This window comes from Carcharodon carcharias, chromosome 21, assembly GCF_017639515.1.
Source record: "Carcharodon carcharias isolate sCarCar2 chromosome 21, sCarCar2.pri, whole genome shotgun sequence".
Lineage (NCBI taxonomy): Eukaryota > Metazoa > Chordata > Chondrichthyes > Lamniformes > Lamnidae > Carcharodon > Carcharodon carcharias.
This window is the reverse complement of record NC_054487.1, coordinates 29,732,237-29,756,367: the sequence shown is the minus strand read 5'-3', so window position 1 is coordinate 29,756,367 and position 24,131 is coordinate 29,732,237. Positions and strand designations below refer to the sequence as shown.

The 24,131-nt window shown below is 42.2% G+C and overlaps 1 protein-coding gene across 9 annotated transcripts in view; it reads left to right on the top strand.

The window, feature by feature from the left end:
* The window catches only part of erc1b (ELKS/RAB6-interacting/CAST family member 1b), a 1,202,158-nt gene that overhangs the window by 967,859 nt on the left and 210,168 nt on the right, over positions 1–24,131 (top strand). For all 9 annotated transcript variants that reach the window (XM_041215847.1, XM_041215845.1, XM_041215843.1 and 6 more), the window contains one exon: positions 19,912–20,013. In XM_041215847.1, coding sequence (XP_041071781.1) covers positions 19,912–20,013 — 102 coding nt within the window. The remainder of the gene's footprint in view (positions 1–19,911; positions 20,014–24,131) is intronic.

Below are 24,131 nucleotides of genomic sequence, written 5' to 3'. Positions count from 1 at the left end.
AACTTTGGCGCCCATGTTTTTATTGCTATTGATGAATTTCAAAAGATTACATTTTGTTCATTCTGGCAAGATTATAAGATAAAAGCCGATTGAAACATTGAGCTGGGTTAGTGTGCGGTTTGAAATGACTAAATCACTAATTTGGTTTCCATCACGACTGATAAATGAATTCTCCCATATGTTCAGATCACTATTGCTCTTTCATATGAACTTTGCTATGTCAGACAGTGCTAACAATACCCTTTTCAATAATAAAACTTAGTAAGATATTCTCTCTAGCACAACTTTTATACAGCTCCCGAAAGTAGGCTTAGAGCAAGATTCTAGTGTATGTAAGTGTTGCATAAATGGTGCCCTTTTACATAAACAGCCTAAACCAATCGAAATCCTGACAGATTTCTCATGAGTATCATGTAGAACAATAACCTACAACCCTGTTTGGAAAATATTTCAGAGTACAGTAAAATGGAAAGATTAAAAGGGTGATTTGCGAAGGGAAAACTTCACCTTAATCACCAGAAACATCAATCTCACTGTAGAATTTAGAATTTAAGTCAAACATAACTTCTTATGAAGATTATGCCCTCAAATTTGTCATTTGGGAGTGTTAGAATCCATTTTTCCACACCTTTTGGGGAGCGGGAGGAGAATTCAATGTTTCACAATCTTTCGTGTTCAGGATTTTGGTGTAAGATGCACCTTGACAGAACTTGTTGACAATCATTTTTTTTCCTCTCAAAATATAAAGGTACTATGTTGTTGAAAATGTTCTGCTTTGAGTGCCGGAAAGGTTAATATACGGTTTTAATGAGATATTGTCGTGTGCTGTGCAGCTGTAACCTCGCAGACTGATTTTTGGCAGCAATAAACTTTTATTTAGTGGTATCCAAGGTGACCAGTTACTTGCCCATTAAATAGTCCAATTACACATTTGTAGAATTAGAGCCTGTTCTTTCCCAGTTTGTGAAAAATCATGCAGGAGAAGTCATCATTTTACTCTTTGAAACTGTTTTAATGGATTTTCGACAAATTAATTTGGTTGTTTAAGCATGGGGTTGCTACCATAACCACTTTTGGTTGAACTTGCTCTTATTACATAAACTATGAAACGTGAAGACAAAAATATTTCAAGTGCTTCAATGAAAAATTAATTTGACATTGATATTGAGGGTGTGACCTTTCACTTACTTTCATCTAATGACCTGGTTAAGTCAGAATGTTGTAAATTTGGAATACTTTGGATTCACATGTGAATGTGACCAAGCATTCTGTTTTGCCACAGAATTCCCAGCCTCTGACCTGCTCTTGTAGCCACAGTATTTATATGGCTGATCCCGTTCAGTTTCAGGTCAATGGTAACACCCAGGATGTTGATAGTAGGGGATTCAATGATTTCAATTTCTGAAAGCTGTGGCATGCCTTGTTTGGATCCCAAGAGAAGTGAAGGAAACCTCAGTACCCAAAGTGTACAGAGGAACACGAGTGGAAATAAAAATAGATTTTTGGGCTTAAAATATTTTTTTTAATGAAATATAATGTTGTTAGTAGTAATTGCTTTGTTTAATTCTTGTACAGTAAGTTTTTTGTTTAAAACATGAAATCTTGCGGAGTAATTTCTTTCAGTTAATAACTGTGAGTTTGAATTTCTAGTTAAAAGTTAATAGTCTCTCTCATGATCACCATCTGTCAGTCATTTCAACTGCAGGACATCACTGCAGGAGTTCCTCAGGGTAGTGTCCTCGGCCCAACCTTCTTCAGCTGTTTCATCAATGACCTTCCTTCCATTATAAGGTCAGAGTGGGATGTTCACTGATGATTGCACAATGTTCAGCTCCATTCGCGATTCCTCAGACAGAAAAGCAATCCATGTCCAAATCCAGCAAGAACTGGACAATATCCAGGCTTGGGCTAACAAGTGGCAAGAAATATTCATGCCACATAAGTGTCAGGCAATGACCATCTCCAACAAGAGAGAATCCAACCATTGCCCCTTGATGTTCAATGGCATTGCCATCACTGAATCCCCAATTATCAACACACCGGGGGTTACCATTGACCAGAAACTGAACTTTACTAGATATATCAATACTGTGGCTAGAAGAGCAGGACAGAGGTTAGGAATCCTGTGATGACTAACTCGCTTCCTAACTCCCCAAAGCCTGTTCACCATCTACAAGGCACAAGTCAGGAATGTAATGGAATACTCCCCACTTGCCTGGATGAGTGCAGCTCCCACAACGCCCAAGAACCTTGACACCATCCAGAACAAAGCAACCCGCTTGATGGCACCACCTCCACAAACATTCATTCCCTCCACCACCGACGCACAGTAGCAGCAATATGTACCAACTACAAGGTGCACTGCAGGAATTCACCAAGGCTCCCACCATCTAGAAGGACAAGGGCAGCAGATAGATGGGAACACCACCACCTCGAAGTTCCCCTCCAAGTCACTCACCATCCTGACTTGGAAGTATATTGCCATTCCTTCACTGTCGCTGGGTCAAAATCCTGGAACTCCCTTCCTTACAGCACTGTGGGTGTACCTACACCAAATGGACTGCAGCAGTTAAAAGAAGGTAGCTCACCACCACTTTCTCAAGGGCAACTAGGGATGAGCAATAAATGCTGGCCCAGCCAGTGAAGCCCTCATCCCGTGAATGAATAAAAAAAAATTTTAAATAACCATATCACATGGTGTGAATCAAATTGGCTGAAGACTGGCATCTGTGATACCGGGGACCTCAAAAAAGGCTGAGATGGATCATCCATTCAGCACTTCTAGCTGAAGATGGTTACAACTCTTTCAGCCTTGTCTTCCATACCAGTGTGCTGGGCTTCCCCATCATTGCGGATGAGGATATTTGTGGATCCTCCTCCTCCCGTTAGTTGTTTAATTGTCCACCACCACCATTCGTGATTGGATGTGGCAGGGCTGCAGAGTTTTGATCTGATCCATTGGTTGTGGGATTGCTTAGCTCTGTCTTATAACATGCTGTTTCCACTGTTTGGCATGCCGCTAATCCTGCGTTGTAGCTTCACCAGGTTGACACCTTATCTTTAGGTATGCCTGGTGCTGTTCCTGGTGTGCTCACCTGCACTCTTCATTGAACCAGAATTGATCCCCTGGTTTGATGGTAATGATAGAGTGAGAGATATGCTGGGCCTTGAGTTTACATATTATGGTTGAATATAATTCTGCTGCTGCAGATGGCCCACAACACCTCATTGATGCCCTGTTTTGAGTTGCTAGATCTGTTCTGAATCTATTCCATTTAGCAAGGGTGATAGTGCCACGCAACATGATGGAGGGTATCCACAATGTGAATACCAGTCTTCGTCTCCACAAGGACTGTGCGGTGGTCATTCATATTAATATTAACATGGACAAAGGCATCTGTAAGAGCTAGATTGGTGAGGATGAGGTCAAGTAGATTTTTCCCACTTGTTGGTTCCCTCACCACCTGCCGCAGGCCCAGTTTAGTGGCTATGTTGTTTAGGATTTGGCTAGCTCAGTCAGTAGTGGTACTACCGAGCCACACTTGGTGATAGACATTGAAGTCCCCCGCCCAGAGTTCATTCTGTGCCCTTTCCGCTCTTAGTGCTTCTTCCAATTGGTGTTCAACATGGAGGAGTACTGATTCATTAGCTGAGAGGTGGTGGTAGGTGATAATCAGCAGGACGTTTCCTTGCTCATGTTTGACCTAATGTCATGAAACTTCATGGTTTACGGAATCAATGTTAAGGACTTCCAGGGCAACTCCCTTCCGATGTATAGACTGTGCGGTCCCCTTTGGTGGGTCTGTCCTGCCATTGGGACAGGACATATCCAGAGATGGTGATGTCTGGGACACTTGTTGCATGAAGTAGGTGCATTCTAGTTTGTATTTCTGGTTTGACATTCAGGGAGGACAATAAATAAACCAGTGTACAATAATGGCATGTTTATGCTGTAAGGGAATAGAGATTGTTCAAGTAAGTTATATTTGTATTTGTGGGTGTTAGGAGTGAATTTTAGCTTTAATATTTAAGTTTGATTTGTATTTCTGGATTTGTGAGTTAAGAAAAGTCAAATTGAGTTTTAGTTTCACTTCACTGACATACTTCTGGTATGTCAAACCAGAAGTACAAACTAGAATGTACTTATTTCATGAACAAGTGTCCCAGACATCACCATCTCTGGATATGTCCTGTCCTAATGCCAGGACAGACCCACCAGAGGGAATAGCACGGTTCTATACATCAGGAGGGAGTTGCCCTGGGAGTCCTTAACATTGATTCCGTACCCCATGACGTCTCATGATATTAGGTCAAACATGAGCAAGGAAACGTCCTGCTGATTATCACCTACCACCACCTCTCAGCTAATGAATCAGTACTCCTCCATGTATGCTAGTTTATTTTTTGTCCTCCCTGAATGTCAAACCAGAAATACAAACTAGAAACTCTAATGAGAGTTTTATGACTGTAAGCTAAATTAAATAAACATGAGTAGAAAAAAATTGCTGTTGCCTAGCAACAAAGGTCCAGAAAGGCAGGTCCCTCCCACAGACATACACAGAAAAACTAAAGAAACTGCAGTTTTGAGTTCATTTTGAAGACAGCGACCAAACAGAAGCCACCTAGAAGGGACAGATGGCCACTTCAAGTTAAAATTGGTTGAAAGTACCTGCCAGAGAGAGACTGGAGAAAAAGGGACATATAGCAAGTCCCAAGCTAAAGAAAAGACCCCAAAGTCCATGGAAGTGGAACAGGAGAAAGTCCTAAGCAGACCTTCTAGCCAAAGGAAGAACAGGAACCTGGAAATGGTCCTGTTAAGTGAAGTTAAGAGTAAGGGGCAGATGGAAAGGCCCCAAGCTTCAGATTTAAAGAGACAAAAGCTGCAGAAAGCATATTTAGAGTGAGAACAGCTTGTAAGAGGCAAAAAAGTCCAAAGAGATGGCTGAAGGTCTATAACTCTTCGCTATGGGCATGTAAAGCAGTGGTGTACTGTTGATGGCTGGGTCAGTGAGGGAGAATGTGTGGAAGTAAGTTTGAATGCATGTAGTGACCCAGGTGAGAGGAACATTGGAAGGAGAGTTTGAAACCCTGGCGGTGAACCCTTGCGGAAGGCACCTGAGAGAAAATGTCAGTTTGGGAGAAGATTCCAAGGCGAGGTCTTGGATAGTTGAGATTGGAAACTCTCGTGTGAAAGACGGAGTGCAGTGAGACTGGTTGGCTCACGGTGTGACAAGCGTCTGGGGGGAGTTGAGAAGAAATCCATAGCATCTGGTTGGGGTGGCATTTGTCACTTGGTTTCAGGGTGTGGTGTGTCTGACCACAGGTTGCCTTACTTACGATGTACTCACTGTGAACATTAGATTATAAGATAGTTTTTGTAACTTGTGTTATCCTTACAAACCTGTATATATCTCTTAATATATAGTTATGGGTGAAGGACTATTATAATATAATTAACCTTTTCTTGTTAAATAAATGTTTTATTCTTTTGTTACAAGTTCATTAACTGACTCCGGTGGCTCTGTTCAGCAGCCACTCTCCACGTATCTAATGAAACAAATTAAAAGTTAGGATCTATCAAGCTGGGTTCCACTCTGGGATCAGTTTTTTCCAGTGGTGACCTCAGTTGGGGATCATAACAATACTGTGGCAATGTGTTATGTAAGGTTAGAGGAAAGAATACATACCAGTGTGACATTTTGACACAATTATAGCAGAATGGTCTCTCCTGGTATATGAGTGTACTTACAAGAATATTCCACATGGCAGCATTTAATGGTGTAATTCTAGTTGCCAGGCATGTGAGCTATACACTGTCCACTGGCATTGAACTTGTAAACATTGTTCCCTATTTTGGTGCCAGTCAGAACCTTTAGACCTCCTGGTATTGCTGCTGCTCTGATTTTGAATGCCATTGCACACTTACATTGCAGTGTTCCTATCACAGTGTCAGCACCCTTCAAAATTGGAGAATCAGCAACAACAAGAGATGGGAGCTCTGGTGCAACTGAAGGGTGTTACTGGCCTTTGTCCACAAACATGAGGTATTGACCCTAAAGCACTGACTATCACCATGAAACATCACTGGTGTGCAATTTAGGACATTGTCTCAGAACTGCTGCAATCTCCACAGGACTACACCCGCGCTTTCACTTAACGAGTGTCTGATTTCAATTATGTCACTGTGAGCAGTTGCCAAATGAAGGCCAGGGATGACTTCACTGGAACAAAACTGTAGGATCAATAATTCTATTTCAGTGAAGCCCTCTTGCTTGATCTATGGAAACTTCAATAATTCTACCAACTAATGGAATTCCCATTGCTAAGTTGTGAAGGAGAGTAAGAAAACTAGGGAAAAGCATCAGCATGCCACAGTCTGACAGTCCATGAATGGAGACCCAAAGGCTTATGTAGAAGTCTGCCAAGGATCACAGGCAAAGGGCAAGCAGCTTGCAAATGGCTGACAAATGTTCTAAGTTCCAACATTGTATTAAGTACAAGTTGTCAACCATGCCAAGCCTTTGCTATAAATATTTGAGTTGAAAATCAGAAAATTGAAAGGTGATACAGTTAACCATAGTGAAATACATTTGAACACCATCTATCTTACGTAATCATTTGTTTAAAAAGTGCAATTCTTCACATTTTTATTTTGTTCCCCTGCTCCAGACACTGTTCATCTCACATATTCACACTAATTCACAATATGAGATATGCACTTCTTCAAAAATATCTTTACATTGCATCTCAGGGTTGTTGTCTTTTAAATCAGCATTATTTACTGATATGAAGAGTGTTCCTAAATAATAGAGGTGGAAGCTATAATAGAGATGGAAGCTATAATATATTGGAACATTTATTTATCTCGCTATTCATTTCCTTGTAATCCATTGATGTAATTAATCTTATATTCCCTTTCACTTAGTTTGTGCTACTTGTACCATGCTCTACAGGTATAAGAGTAAGTTTATTAAATGTGAAAACTATACATAACATATTGTACAGAATTACAAATGGTTGGCAGTAAGTTTACAGAGTAATTGAATACTTGAGTTCTGCTACTACTTTCATAAACCTCTTGAGCCTCAATTTCACCATTTGTGACGTTATCAGAACTGGTCTGAATGAACGTCTTGTACCTCAGTGCTTGCCTCCTGCGTGTTTTATTTTCCAGGAATCTGCTGAGAAATATGTAGTTGTACCTGCCATACGAGGCTGTTCCTGAAATCAAACAGCTTGCATTGATGTTATATCCTGATATCTACATCATTTCTACAGAGTGTTCTTTTTCCTGATACTTAGGTTCTATTTACTGCATCAAAGGAATTGAATATAAACAGCAAGTTAATTGAGCCTGTCATTTGAAATGCCAAACTTTTCAAGGTTTCTTGAGGTCACTTGATGCTGTAATTTTTCTTTTCTTAAAAAAAAAACCTTATTTTCTAGCTACCAAAACATGCTGCATTCAAACTGATCCTCCCCCAGACAGCAACAGCTGCCCTTCAGCACCATACATTCTCCAGTAAAAAGAAACTTATCAAATGATTGAAAAGCACTTGGGCTGGAATTTAATGCCCTCCCCTGGAACCCCGCCACCTTCCCATCTCTGTCCTGATTAAGTCTAAGGTGGGAGGCTTCTGATGGCCTTCCCACTCTGCTGCTAATTGATGCCCTTCAGTGGGAAATTAATGCCCACTTAAGGGCCTCATACCACTGCTGCTTGTTTTCACCCAGCAGCAGTGAGGGGGAATCTTGCCAAATGGGAAACCCATAAATTTGTGGGTTTCTGGATGTCTCTTATTGTTAGGCACTCAGTGCCTGAACAAAGGACCTGGCTTCAGAAAGAGCGAGTGCAGCCGAGAGCCACCCCCCCTTCCCTTGCTTCCAACACCCCTTGCACTTTCCACAATGCCCCTCCTGCCATCACTCACCTGTGGCCTGTGTCCCTTGGCAATCCTGGGCCTCGGATGTGTGCAGTATCAGCAGTAGGCACTACCTCTCCAGTGGCGCTGCTGAGCAATGCACAGCTGCCAGCCTCTATTTAGCTGACAACTCTTGGAGGGCAAGATATCAACCTTCAGGGTCTTTGATCGCAGGGAAGGCCTGCTGCTGCTCAGTTAATTCCTTGATTGGCACATCATTTGGTGGGCCTACCTGAAAGGAGATGACACGGGGTTCTCACCATCTCTCTAGCCAAGACAGAGCAAGACATTCGGTGTGTACATTAAATTTCACCCATATAGTGATCATACCATAAAAAATAAAATAAAAATCCCAGAGAACAAGCAATAGGGATAGGAACTCCATGTTAAGATTAGTTCCCAGTTTAGAATGATGCCTGAACCACTGACTGGAACTACTGACTTGTTATTCAGTCTCCCTTCTATCTCTGGTTCTGTATTTCATGTATTGTTCTTGTACTTAGTTATTGGTTGATTCAAAGCAGATTCCTGTTCTGCAAAAATTCACTCATGTAACTCACTCCTGTCCCACTCATATTACAGCTGAATATCATGCATAGATTATTCATATATACCACTCAAACTCACATTTTTGTCTCCCAGTAGTGCAGCAGAACTTCAGTGATCCACAGAAACTCAGGGTGGAATTTTCGACTCCTCGGCCACAACAGGATTCAGCAGGCAGAGGCACTAAATGTGGGGTGATGAAAAAGTCTGTTTCTCACCAGCAAGAATTTAATTTGGAATTTTTTTCTCCTGACTTTGATGGCAAGTTAAAGGTAGCTCGTGTTTCCCACTGATCGATGTTGGGAACCACATTTGCATTAATTTGTGTCTCATGAATGCTTATTAAAAGGCCAACTTGCCAGAATTGCAGTCACCCTCCTAATTAAATGCCCCTCCAGTGATTTATTAGAATGGTCTGTTTCCTGACTGTAAATCAGTGACATGTACCTGTTGAGCTTCACTTCATTTCACGGTACATAGTCACTGCTTTCACCTATCTTTAAGAGACATGCTGCAAGAGTCCAGGCACTCATATCGCAAGTTGCACCAAAGCTGGACAGTGGAGGCAGGATTATGGGGGAAATGGTGAGGTGGTGGCGGGAAGAGTTTCCAGGGAAGGTGGGGAGAGTGTCCGGGGAAGGGAGATGGTATCTAAAGAAGGGCGGAGTGACCGGGGAAGGGGTGGGGGGTGTTGGGGGGGGTGGGGGGTGTCTTAGAGTGTGGGGTCAGTTATGTCGCCGGTGGGATCCTTGAGGGAGAACTCACAGTACTGGTGGTAGGAGGGAACAGTGACAGGGGGAAGAAGGATGCGGTAGGGTGGCAGGCCCACGGCAAGAGCTTAGTAGGTGAAGGTCTCATCGAGTGGGTCACAGAGGGGACAAGACAGGTGGCTCGGTTAACAGACGGGGGCAGGGTCAGCATGGGCATGGGGATGGTAAAAGGTGTTGGCTCTGAGGGGAGGGAAGGCATGTGGGGGTGGGTCTTTATTGGGTCTAGAGAAATGGAGGGAAGCTCAAGGGTAACGGAAGAGAAAGGAATGGTGATATTCAGTGGGCCTCTGGTGATGGGTGGAAGTTGGTGGCTGACAGGGAGAGGTTAGAAGGTTGTATGTGTGCCTGAAAAATTACACGCACAGTTTTCTCAAGGCTGTTCTTGACAACACAGTTTCTCTGGACATGTGAATCCTCACAGTAGGTGGAGGGTCTTTTTGGATGGGTGGAGTTCAAGGTCAGCACAAGTGGCCGACTAAAGGGACACCCGACTAATTATAAGGTAACTGGATGTTAAAGACGCTCAGTGTGTCTCCTCTCCAAGGTGAAGCCTATTTGCAGCAGGTTTGTTCCCAACTCATGGGTCACAAAACATTGAGATCCCAGCAAGGTGTGGAACTGCCATTCATTCTGTGCCATTTGCTATCAGCTGCAGTCAGAGGCAGGGATGCAGGGAGGGAGGGAGATGGATGCCTCCGAGAGGTACAGCTGGCAGAGGGCAGCCAATTTCCGACACCAAACCTCATTGTCCCAAGTGAATAGTCATGGCTGATAAGGGATCACAGCCTTCTATGCTGCCAAGACAAAGGCCCCTCTATAGAGTCTCTAGGGTAGTGGAGACAAGCAGAAAAGTGTCCGTGTGAGGCTTCTTGAACATGGCTCTCATCACCCTGATTGAAGAACGTTGTCTCCAGAATCATTTATGAACCAGAGGAACACCCATCTCTGGTCCTCCTGGATGTCCTTTACTTGGAAGGAGTGGAGTGGGGATGCCTTGTCTAGATGAAGGCCAGGTGAAGGGCTTATCACTTGCCTGCTGGTTTTGAGATGGATGGAAACTTGTAAAGGAAATGCTCACTTAATGTATCACTTCAATTCGTTCACACCTCCACGGAGGTGTCGATGATGCAGTCTGCAGACAACCCCGCCTTGGTAATGGACCTCACCCAGATGAGGAGAAGGAGGGCATGTCGCCATTTGGCACAGGACCATGAGGGGCAAGGGTCTGAGCAGCAAGAGGCAGCAGGGCCTCTAAAAGGTCAGGGGGCTGGTGAACATGGACCACTGCAACAGTGAGCATTGGCCCGACCATGGGTGTATCACTAGCAGTGCTTTTATCTTGAGATCAGCAGAGGCAATGCTGCAGATGCCCTCATATGTCCCGTGATGTGGTTATTCACATCTGTGAACTTTTCCTGTATGAGCTGCAGCTGCAAGGATTCTGGAGCGGTTATGCAGAGTCCTGGCCTGCAACGAGTGAATGTCTGTTGGTTGCCCTTTAAATATGGTGTCAGGGCCTTTGACCCCATGAGGCAATGGTGGGATGGGCGACTCCCTGCTTGTTCCGTCACAAAATTTGCCAAGGTCCTCGCAGATGCATAATTAATGAGCTGAATAATTGAAGATCATCCGTGTTCACACGCCCCACCGCCCAGCAGGAATCACACCGACTTTCCTGCCCACCACTGGATTTAGTCTCCAGAATCGAAAATGACACCCTCGGTTTATTACTTTTTTTCAGGGGCTTGTCTTATGAGGAGAGATTGAAACAATTTAGGCCTATACTCACTAGAGTTTATAAGGATGAGAGGAGATCTAATGGAGGTATATAAGATGCTAAAGGGGATAGACAAAGCAGATGTTTCCCCTTGTGGGGCATTCTAGAATGGGAGGCCATAGTTTTAGGCTAAGGGGTGGTAGATTTAAATCAGAGATGAGAAGGAATTACTTTTCTCAAAGGGTAGTGAATCTGTAGAATTCACTACCTCAGAGTGCAGTGGATGCTGGGACGCTGAATAAATTTAAGGAGGAGATAGACAGATTTTTAATTAGTAACGGGTTGAAAGGTTATGGGGAGAGTGCAGGAAATTGGAGTTGAGGCCGAAATATGATCAGCCATGATCGTATTGAATAGTGAGGCAGGCTCGAGGGGGTGAATTGCCTACTCCTGCTCCTAGTTCTTAGGTTCTTAAGTTTCTATGGGGCTTCTGCAACTCTACGTTTTTTTTTTCATTCATTCACGGGATGTGGGTTTCTGTGTCTTGGACAGCATTTATTGCCCATCCCTAGTTGCCCTTGAGAAGCTGGTGGTGATCTGCCTTCTTGAACCGCTGCAGTCCATGTGGTGTAGATATACCCACAGTACTGTTAGGAAGGGAGTTCCAGGATTTTGACCCAGCAACAGTGAAGAAGTGGCGATATATTTCCAAGTCAGGATGGTAAATGGCTTGAAGGGGAACTTGCAGGTGGTGCTGCTCCCATCTATCTGCTGCCCTTGTCCTTCTAGAAGGTAGTGGTCATGGGTTTGGAAAGCGCTGTCTAAGGAGCCTTGGTGCTAAGGTTACAGAGGCTAATTGGGAAAACCCATGCCAAAATTACATCCCTTATGTTTTTATGTTGCATTGATTGTTGGTAGTGTGTACCTAAACATCATGCGACAAGAGATCTGAAGGAGTTCTGTTTCATAAAATATTCATGGTCTTGCACCGCTATTATACCACTTCTCTTCCTTGTTTTGAAAACCCCTCATGGCCTTGCCACTCCCCATCTCTGTAACTTCCTCCAGCCTTAAAAGATCTCTGCACTTCTCCAATTCTGGCCACTTACACATTCCTACTTTCTTCACCCCACCATGCAATGTCTATTGGTTGTCCTTTAAATATGGCGCCAGGGCCTTCAACCCCATGAGGTAATGGTGGGATGGGCGATTTACTGCTTGTTCTGTCACAAAATTTGCCAAGATCCTCGCAGATACATAATTAATGAGCTGAAATGACCAGTTGGCCGTGCCTCCAACTGCCTATATTCTAAACTCTTGAGTTTCCTCTCTAAACCTCTCTGCCTCGCTTTCTCTCTTTCCTCCTTTAAGATGCTCCTTAAAACCTATCTTTCCTTTTTTCTAATATCTCTTTTTTGGCTCCATGACAAAAGTTGTTTGATGATGTTCCTGTGAAGCAGCTTGGAACATTTTACTATATTAAGGGTGCTATATAAATGCAAGTTATTGCTCTTTTACCTCACTGCAAGGGTTTTTCTGATGTTTGAGTGTTCATTTCCATGGTGGTCCTCCTGTTCCCTACAGTAACTTTTGTGGTAGAGCCATAGAACCCCAGGAAACTGTATTTTACCATGGTTTATCTGCCACTTCCATCGAAGTTCCAGGAAATGTGCTGTAGACCCTTCCTTCCATCGAAATTCATCCCTAGTAACTCAGGTAACATCTTTTCAACCTGATTCTTGAATCCAATGAAGCCAAGAAGCTCAATAAATCCTTTCACCGTCCTTGGCCTTCACATGTGCTTCATATGAGCTAAATTATGTTTCTATTGCTTGCCTGTACTGTAATGGTTGGTTCTTCAGTGCAGGAAAATGTTTAAAAATCAATTAATTATGTTGATTAACAACTATATGAAAGCTGCTAGTAGATAAATTTCATCTGTTTTTGGATAGTAGTTCAAACAGATAACTAAATCCTGAATGGAATAATTTGTTTATTTTAACAATTGGAAGCAAGGAAATAGCATGCCAAGTTGATCAAGGACAAATAATGTAGAATAGGAATTTGGGTAGACATTCTGAAGTTTTTGTAAGATTAACTTTTCAGAGGAAAGAGATTTTTTTCATAAATTTTACTCAAGATTAGCTTGGGAAAGGTCTAATATTAGCGTGAATTATGTATAGTTTGAGCAAGGAACAGTTTTCCATGCGCCAATTGGACTTTTCTCTGTGATCCATACGTTTTCTTTCACCCACCCCTGGGAGGGAGGAAATAACTTTAAAAATATATATATCATTATTACTAGAGGAAAAGTACTGAAGAAAACTAATGGGTCTAAGAGGTCCCCAGGAACTGATGGCCGACAACCTAGTTTCTTAAAAGAAGTGGCTTAAGAGATATGGATGCATTGTTTGTAATCTTCCATAATTCCCTAGATTTTGGAACGGTCCCAATAGATTGGAAAACCATAAATATAGATTGTAAATAATTGAAGCCCCATAATATCTCTGTTCAAAAAGGTGGGTGACAGAAAACAGGAATCTATAGGCCAGTTAGCCTAAAATCTGTCATTGGGATATAGCTGAAATCCATTGTTAAGTAAGTAATAGCAAGACATTTAGAAAATTATATGGTCAACATGGTTTTGTGAAAGGGAAATTATGTTTTACAAATTTATTAGAGTTCTTTGAGGATGTAACAAGAAGGATGGATAAAGGAGAACCAGTAGATTTAGTATATTTGGATTTCCAAAAGTCATTCAATAAGGTGCCACATAAAAAGTTATTGCACAAGCTAAGAGCTCAATGTGTTGAGGTATATTAGCATGGATAGAGGATTGGCTAACTAACAGAAAACAGACTCAGGATAATGGGTCATTTTCAGGTTGGCAAAATATAACTAGTGGAGTGCCACAGGGATCAGTGCTGGGGCTTCAATTATTTACAATCTATATCAATGATTTGACTGAAGGGACCAAATGAATTGTAGCCAAATTTGCTGATGATTCAAAGATAGGTAGGGAAACAAGATGCGAGGATTTCGATCCAGAAGCGGGTAGCGCGAGTCAGGAAATTTCCTATCTCACCACACTTGATGCAAGAAAAACTCCCCTGAATGGCAGGTTCTTCATTTCGGCAGGGGGTGGGGGGGAGGAGCTGGGGCAAGTGGTTTGGGGAGGAGGTGTGGGACGGAGTCGGGCCTACTGCTCCTGAATGCAGGTTAGAGGCGGCCACAGGCTGTTGAGTGGCAAAGCAAGCTGTTTAAAAGCTTTCTCCCAGTTGTTTGCCCAAATTTGAGATCCTCTAACTCTCACTTCATTCATGCCAACACATGCCCTTCACCCATCCCCAATGGCCCCTCATACCTTTAATGCCAATTCATACACCCACTCACCCTCCATGGACCCTTTACTTTATATGCCAACTTTAGTTCCCCCAACCACCCCCATGACCCTTATAGCCCCAATGCCAACTCATGTCAACCCACCCACTGCCCTTTGCCCTTTGCCCTTACATCCTCCATGCCAACTTACTCTTTATCCACCATGTTGAGATGAAATAAAGTTTTACGTATCTATTACAGCCTTCACTGTATTAAAAAAAATTCCCTTTCATGAAAGCTGATTCTGAACTTTTAAATCCCCTCAATTACTTAATCTCTTATAAAGCAAACAGGTTTGTATTTCTTATCCCACATTAAGACAGCTAATCCTTTTATAACCTCTTTGAATTATCAATTAAACTGTGAACTCAGGACCCTCTGTTGGGACAATTATAAGCAATGCAAAGCAGTCAGCCATTAATAATCACATAATGATGTCCTTAGGCTAATGTCAACAAACAGCTTTTATAACTGCTAGACCTGATTTTTTATCTCTTACCCACACATTTTTTTTTAATTTTTAAAGAGCTGGGGTTTTAAATAGCTTGATAGCCTGACAGTCCTATAGATCCTCTCTGCCCTTCAAGAGCATAAATGTCTACTCTAAAAATTTGTAACTTCCACATAGCAGGTTAAGCCCTTGCTACAGTGAAAATGGGGTCATTTTGAACTCTAGATTGAGTTCTGCTGAGTTTGCGTTTCCTTCATATGTGAGTCACAGCCTGCCCCCTTTTCCCTCCTGGTGAAAATGGGATCTGTTGGAAGTGTGCCATGTCTTCCAGATCCTGGTCCCATCAGCCATTTTGGAAGGTCCGCGGAGTCTTCACAGCCTTGTAATAATCAAGGCCAAAGCATCTACAAAGGGATAAAGATAGGTTAAATAAGTGGGCAAAAATTGGGCAGATGCAGTACAATGTGGGAAAATATGAGGTTGCCCACTTTGGTGGGAAGAATAGCAAAGCAGAATATTATTTAAATGAAGAGAGGCTGCAGAAAACTGTGGTACAGAGGCATCCGATGCCCTTGTACATGAATCACAAACAGCGTGCAGGTACAGCAAGTAATTGGAAGGCAAATGGTATGTTAGCATTTATTTCATGCTGGATGGTATATAAAAGTAGGAAAGTCTTGCTGCAACCATGCAGGGCATTGGTGAGACCGCAGCTGGAGTACTTTGTATTGGTTTGGTCTGCTTACTTAAGGAGGGATATACTTGCATTGGAGGCAGTTCAGCAAAGGTTCAGTAGTGTGTCTCAACAACCACCCAGGCTGAAATCAGTTCCCTAGGCACAGACAGAAGTTAAACCTGGGATTCTGCTAGACTGGCCTAAAACAACACATGATGATGCTTTTATTCACTGAGCAATTGAGACACTGCCCCATCTGAGTGTTCTTCTGATTGAGAGAAATAAAAAAAACATTTTAATGCAGTACTGTTGACAAAGTGAGGTTGATGGGTAGAGTGCACCCTGTTGCAGCTAGGTACAGTAAGTCCCACGTAACGTTGTAGTTGCAGTCCTGAAATGTGCAACTTTAAATCAAACAACTTTAAGTGGATCAGATTTTCCCATGACAATCAATCTGAAAGCTGTAGTTAGGTTCTGTATGATCTCTCAGCAGAAAAAAAAATTAAAGCACCTGTAAGTTGAAATACTTTACATTGCTGAGGCCACACTTTCAGTCTTGAGAAATGCCCAGTCTACCTCACATTACCCTGGAAAGGTAAGGTGTTTCAAAAAGTTGAGCAACAGGTGAAGCTAGCCGTTTAACACTGCTACTATGCAGTAGCAACAAGGATGGTATTCTCCACTTACAGGATACTGGCATCAAGCCAAAAAGACTACTACACATGAGTAATGTGGTATATCAATTTCAGTGCCGGTGTGATGCCAGGTATGTAAGCCATACATCCCAACATCTGGTGGATCGCATCAAACAGCACACCCCTTCAGCTGTTCGCAACAGGCTGAGTACTGACCATATTCAACCAGCTTGTGCTTGCAGAACTCAGAACATAGAATTCAGCATTAGATATGCTTCCATGATTGGACAACACTAAACAATCCTGATTGTGCTATGAATTACGCCAACAACCAATTAAAAATTATCTGTTGGGCTCGCAATGTGGCTCACTTACTTGTGCTAGAAGCTACTTGAATTCATATGCAGGGCCCTGTCCTTTTCAATCAGAAATAATATGTCCAGGCATTGAGTCTTTTTCAACTAAACAAAAGCTTGGGAGACAACTGGTCCTTGGTGCATTCCCCATGGCAATGCCTTAACCAATCAGAGTCAACTTACCCGGTTTGAATTTAAACAAAAGCTTGGGGGATTACTATTTCATGGTACATTCTCCATGGCAAAGCCTCTACCAATCAGATTCCACTTGCTAACCATTCAGCACCCTTTTCGCATGCAGTATTAACTGTTATTCCCTTTGAAATTTGGTATTCTTGCATTTCTGTCCTGATGAGTACAACATGAAAAGCTTTGAAAACATGTCTCTTTTTTCAGCAATACTCAAGTTCCATACTACCAAGCAACCTTTGCTAAATTCCTATATTTGTAAACAAAATAACTTCTAAAATAAAAAATTTAAAAATATAAAAGAAATATGTTAACTCTTTCAACTCACCTTTGCCTCGCTGCCTCTCCCGCTCTCCAACCTCCTGGTCACCACTGGCCATGCTCACTAAACTGCCCACTTGCCAACGCACCGTCTCATTGAACTTCCCTTTCACTGAATCTCCCTCTCACTGACCTTCCCTCTTACCAAACCTCCTTCTCTCTGCTTCTCCGACTTGCCGCTTCCCTCTCCCAAACATTCCCTAGAGCGTGGGCTTGCGACATGAGCGGTGAGAGTCAAGAAGTTCAGCATTTTGCAACCTGATTCGCACCTCCATTTGGAGATGAAAATCCAGCCCCATACATGTTTCAATTCTCATCACCAGTTGGAACAGATGAGCCATAGCTTTTTGTAGTAGAAAAGTCAACAAACCCATGATTCTTTAAAAACAGGAGACATCTAACAATCGATTATGTGATCAAATGCTAAGCCTGGATGTCATCTGGGCTGAATTTTCCAAGCCCTTGGAGATGGATTGGGAGACGAGAACACTGGTAATATGGTGGGTGGCCAACTGAGCTAATTAATGGCCCAATTAAGGATCACTTCCCTACCCTGCAGGCATTTTGCCTGCTTCAGGAGGGCCTAGTCCTGAATGAGGAGACAGCCAGATTTGAAGCTGGTGCCTCCCAGTGAGTTCCCAGGGGGCCCTCCTTCATGGGTGTTCCATGGCCCACGGAGAAGGCCTGTGGTGGCAACGGCTGGCCCCATGCCTAAGGCACTGTTGCTTGAAGAACCCACTCCCTCACTACCCAAACACTGCGGCCTTGACTGTCTCTTATTTGGCACCCTGCTCAAAAATCTCCCCCAGAATCCTGCTACAGGTGCCCCTGGGCTCCTGAGCCAGAATTCAGCCCAGCGTCAGGATCGAGACACTGGAACTAGAATTTGGCCCAACAACTTTGTAAATGATTCTATCACTATGCTTTTAATTTACAGTTATTGTGGAGAGGCAGCTCACTGAATGGGCAAACTGTTTGTGACTATGTGATACTTCCAAGTGCTGTGTAATGAGTATAGGTCAAAGGTTTTGTTCAGCACAATTGTTAATTTCATCTTTTGTGTGGCATGCCCAAACTATGAAATGTTGGCATCTATCTGTAGAAAATCCTTTCTCGTCAGTTATTAGATAGTGCAAGTAAAATATCAATACATGTTTTTAAAAATATATATGAATTGATATAATGCATTCTTGCTTCAACATGCAAAATTGTGGAAGGTGGTATCTATTTAAGCATGCAATGTAAACTGCAGTCTGTAGGGAAACACACCCTTGTTCTCTGTTCCATTTAGGACATTATGGCAAATTTAAGGAGAAAAGTATTCTAGAACTGAGCTTCACTAGTATCAAGGCTGTAGAGTAGTGGGTTTACCTGTACATACAAACTCCCTTCTTCAACAATAACAGTGATTAAGGGATTATCATTTTTTTTTTTTGCATTTTGGTTGTGTACAGTTGATCTTTTGTAATGGCTTCAAGGTGCATATGAAGAGATAAGTCAACAAGCTGTAGCAAGTGAACTTAATAACAGTCCTGGATCCATATTAAGCATGGAGGCCAGAGTGGTTAATGTTCCCATTTGGAAGATGAAGATGTAGGTCAGGCAGCATTTGTGGAAAGAAAAACAGAGTTAACCCACTGAATTTTCCAGCCCTGTGGAGATGGGGTTGGAGGCTGTGGGGGTGAGGGAGCTGGGAAAAAACTGAGGAGTCACATCGGGATGGCTCCCTGGCCATTCCTACCTCCGGGAGACTTTCCCAGGGGCAGACTGAGACCAGGATTGGCAGCCTGCTCCACAGAGGCTGGTAGCCATTTAGAACAGTTGATATCCCACTTTGGAACCATTTTGTGTTGGTGCAGTAATTTACTCTTGACAGAGTGCCCCTCTCCCAAGTGCTCACCCTGGCAGCTCATTGGAGGTGGCCACCTGGTGGGAGGCTGGGTGGCCATTGGAGACAAAGGCTTCAAGCCCCAATGACCAAGCTGTGAGGATCAAAGACCGCAACCTCATCTGGCACTACTACCACAGGGGCATTTCTGGCCCCAATGCCCTATCAACTTTGGCTCTCTTTATTTGTTGATTTCACTGCAGGCAACCGTTTGTGCATCCACATTGAAGCACCTTTATGCCTACCTCAGCAATGCCCATCTCTTCCGGTAGACCTGCCAGCCTGACATTTCTGCAGGCCCTCTGATTGGATCTCCCACTTTACTGGCATGACTCCCAAAGGCAGCTTCTTAACTGACCACCTCATGAAGATTATGACAGATGTCCAGCCACAGCCACTTTCAGATTCCCGACTCAGAATCGAGGCCAATGTCGGGACCATGACCCACCTTGGAAAATCCAGACCAACGTTTCAGGTCAATGGTCTGACATCAGACTGGAAAAAGTTATCTGTAACCAGGTTTTGAGCAAGTGCAGAAGCGGGAGAGATCAAATGACAAAAGGGATGATGTGCAATGCAAAAGAAGATCATAATAGAATAAAATCAAAAGATGGACCTAGAGGAATTGCAAATGGGAATAGCAGAATCATCACCAGCAACTGTCATCTGAAAAAATGAGGCCTGAGGTTATGATTTGAAATTGTTGAACTCGGAAATGCTGTAAAGTGTCTAATCAAAAGATGAGGTGCTGTTTTTTAAACTTAAATTGAGCTTCATTGGAGCAGCACAGGAGGCTGAGGATAGAGAGGTCAGAGTGAGAGTGGAGGTGGAGAATTAAATCGATGGGCTATCTGATTTCCCACTGCTCCCAGAACTGCAAGCTACTTATCAGCACTTGTGCTAGCAGTTTGCTGCCTCCATGAAATTGAAGTTTGACCATTCAAATGGTCTAGGTATCTCGCTAGCTATATCGTCAGGCTATTATAATTATTCACTTAACAGGATCAGTGGAGGTGGCTAACCAAATGGACATGAATATTTTTTGGTTTTTTTTCACAGACCCAGAACAGAATGAAGCTGATGGCAGATAATTACGAGGAGGACAACCTGAAATCCTCAGCACATTCAGAGCAGATGAATCACAAACTCTCCCCAGAACAGGTGGGAACCATTTTGTTGTCTAAATGGGAGTTGCACAGTTAACAATTAGGGTTTATATGGTACTCTTAGCACTTCTCTTAGCCTTTCTCTTGCTGATGTGTCTATGTTGGGAATTTTGCAACAGACCTGGACCAAGTTTGGAGTTGAGTGACTTAAGACCAGGAGCAATGTGGACGGCTCCAAAATTGAACCTCAAAAGGGGCATATCTCTTACAATTGCAAAATCATCAGGCTGGTTATGTTCATAAATTACCTTAAGTGCATTGAGATATTGTCATATGATTTCCTTGTCCTATACTTGAGTAGCAATGACAGTCTAGGTTTACTAGGCCAGTAAAACCTAGATTGATGCCCTTTGATCTAGTTGGCACAGCACCTGTGTGAACTAGACCCATTTGTTTTGCCCACAGCAAACCCAGATTGCAGTCAGTTCATTTGTTGGCACAAGTCTGAGCGCACATGGAAGGATTAAGCATAAATGAGTTCCTCTGAGAACCTCACCAAGTCCATACCCTAGACATAAATGTATTCATAACACATGCTGGAGCAGATCAGCTTATTTCATGATAATGGAAATAAAATCAAATTTACAATTATTTTCAGATAATTTTTGGATATGAGATTAAGTATGATTTAGCAAATGTACCCAGAGGGAGAGGTGTGTCTATGGGTAAGAAAGTCAGTATGTATAATTATACAACCAGAAACTCACTGGTTTTACTCTAACAGCTTGTTTCTGAACAGATAACTTTATTTTTACCATAACTGCAGGCTATTTAGTAAGTTAATTTTTTAAGAATCATTATGATTATCTGTTATAATTAAAATTCACACTGTTTAAAAAAAGTTCATAAAGCAGAATGACTACACCTTTTGTAAAAACCCACCTCACTAATCAGTCTCAACAATTTATAGGTACATTATTAAAATTCATTCAGACTCACATCAGAGCCTGTTTGTTGTCCTAAATATGTCTAATGTACCTCAATGCTTTTGAATACATGGACTCCGCCATGAAGCCTCAGCAAACCTCTTGACAAGATACCCAGGGAAAGCCACCAGATTGAAAATATGCAAGTACTTTTGTCTTTTTAAATGATATAGTGGTCACACACACGTGGCCTGGACTTTCTCCCCCAGACTGCAGCTTTTATTTGTGGCTCCTGTTTGAGTCATGGTCAGGTTCCAGTGTTTATATATGCTATTCTCAACGAGTAAATTGTTTCTCAGATGCCCATTTTTTTTCTAGTTCAAGTAAGTGCCATGTGTTTCCATTTACTAGCTGCTGATTGTTTCTTACTTAATTCTGGCTTTCCATGTCACATGACAGACAAAGGAGCAACAATTGGACTGATTGCTGGGGTTTTATGTGGAAATGTTAAAGGGCATACCAAGTATATTTTTTGGTTTCTCAACCTTTACTCAACGATTTTCATCTTTTTTATCTTTTGTGCAAGGCAGTTTCCATTTTTGTAGAAGTATATCCCCAGACTGAATTGTTGAACTGCGTAATTTAATGTAGTTAAAGTCCAATCAGATAAATGATAATTCACAGTTGCAAATGCTTTTTCCCTTCCCCTTATCATGTTGAATTTAGAACATAAAATCAAGATGTTCTTACTCATTATTTTCCTTGTTGTCAAAACTCTGGACTTGCTTGCCTCCCTCAGTTTCCCCTTTCTGCTACAATCCAAAGATTTTTAAAACCTAAATTTGGCATTAATTAAACACATTTCGCTGATAGTTATTTTGATCTTCTCTTCACTCTCTCTTCAACCTTAGTGGCAGTGGTGGTGCTCTGTGCTATAGTAATGCTGTGGCTTTCTGACAGATCTCTGAAGGTGATAGCAGAAGAGTAATATTAGGCTGGTAGTAATTAGAGATTGCCATCAGGCTATGATATTGGTAACTACAAAATATGCAAGTTAGACTTCAAAAATTGAAAGACTATTTTGCTGTCTAAATTGGATTGATGCCCTCATCGATCTATTCCATTCCCACAAAAATTAAAAAGTGTCAAAATTTTTGGCGTGTAATGCTTTTACCACATGGAGACTGCAAGAGATGGTTCCCAAGGTAAGCTTGTTTTACAGATGAACCCATTGTAATTGGGATCACTTTGAAAATGATGGATGTTGGTTATGATGATCTATATCATTGTTCTAAAATTGGAGTAAGCATACAAATAATTACTATGTTTAAAGAAAGGCAGCACAGTGCAGAAAGAAGCACAAAAAGAAGGAATGTTAAAAAGCTAATTTTCAAGAACCAATCCCCCAACAAGCTTGCCTAAAATGAACATTGAATGACTTAACTGGACTTCAAATATGCTCTATTTTCCTACCATAATTTTGTTTTGTTTTACTTTACTGTTCATACCAAACCTGATACCTTCTGATTTTCAATTTTTACTTCAACTTTCAGTTGAAAAGTCAGAAATTACTTGTTCCACTCTTAAAATCAATGCTTTTTCATTTAAGAATTCTCTCATTTTGTAGAACAAGGTTTTTGTGAACTGTAATTTTACTCTCTTCATGTCCAGACACTTTTGGGAGGATTTTAATTTTTAAAAATGAGTATGTTTGGACTGATTGGTTAAAGTCTTAAAAATCAGAATCTCGATTCAAACCCGCCTCCAGCTTGCCAAGTTCCAGCTTTAATTTCGGTGGGAAGGTGGGCAAGTAATCACTCAAATATGATAATGAGCCTCATTGTTATTTAGCTTTTCAATTTTAAATGTAGTCAGCCAGTTTTCCTAAACTTCAGGAAACTTATCAGCTACATCAAGGTGAAAGCTGCTGGATCCAGGAGGTAAGTGCATTTATACCTATCTGCAGGATCCAGTGGTCAAGGTAATCCAGGGATCTGACGGTCACAACCTCCACCCACCACCCAGCCCTCTGATCTCCTCCCCAGACTTCCACCCCTCTCTCCCTGTGTCGCTTCCTAGGCCTCCAAGTCACTTCCAGGGCTCCAACCCCTTTTTTGCCTTCCAATATCTGATTCCTTTGTCAATCCTTCAGTCCCACCCCACCCTTTCCCTCACTTTCTCCCAGGCCTCTGATGCCCTTCCCAAGCCTGTTACAATCCCTCCCCCAAAAAACCACCAACCTTGCCCTTCCAGCACAAATCCTCCCAACAAGGCCTCCAACCACCCCCTGCTTTGGATTGAGATCCTCAGACCACGTCCAACAACCCCAGACCCCTTCCCTTCCTGGGCAACTGCCCTCTCCCTCTTTCCCCTGGATCTACCCTCTATTACCCCCACTACAGAATCAATCCTCCTTGCCCCTGGAGTCAACTTAGGAGATGGAACCCAACAACCTCCCTCCCCGCCGACCCCCCAGTCAAGACTCAGGCCTATCTTGTTATCTTGTCCTGTGGCCTCCACCAATCAGTCCCTTTTCTGACTGGAAGCCTAGCCTTTCAATCAGGTTGGCTTCTGCGCGGGGAAGTGCATGACTTCACCAATCGCAGTGTGTGGGATATCACAACCATCCGGTTCCCTGTGCTTTACCAACCTTTTGTTCTCCTGCCAAGCTCCTGGTGGTCAAGTAAGTAAAATTAAAGGTCTTTACTTTTGCAGTGACCATTGGAGGTGAGTCAAGAGCTATCTCTTTGAATCTAATCTGAAACTATCTGGCACTTTTTCAGCACTAAATGAAAAATTCACACCAGTTCCATATTCCTGATTGTGTTTTATTTAAAAAAATGCAATATTCAGAATTGTGTTAGAGACTATTGGCGTCTTGAATGAGTCATTTTCATTAGGAATTCTAACTTCCACAATAGGGATTGCCCAGCGTATTAACATAAAAAATGGTCAAATTAATAGAGATTTTCAAAGTTATGAAAGATTTTGAGAGGGTAAGTAGTGAAAGATTGTTTTATTGGTTGAAATGAGGATTGTAACCTTTTCGATCTGTGACTTCTTATAGCATGGAATGGTTTATCACAAGTGGTATTAAGGTAGAGACAACATTGTTTGAAAACTAAATGGGCAAGTATTTGAAAATTAAGAATATAAAAGGATAACAAGAGAGGGTATGGAAATGGCATTAGAGCAGATAATTACAGTTGAAGAATTAGAATGGTGCCTTCGTAACTGTAATTTCTAG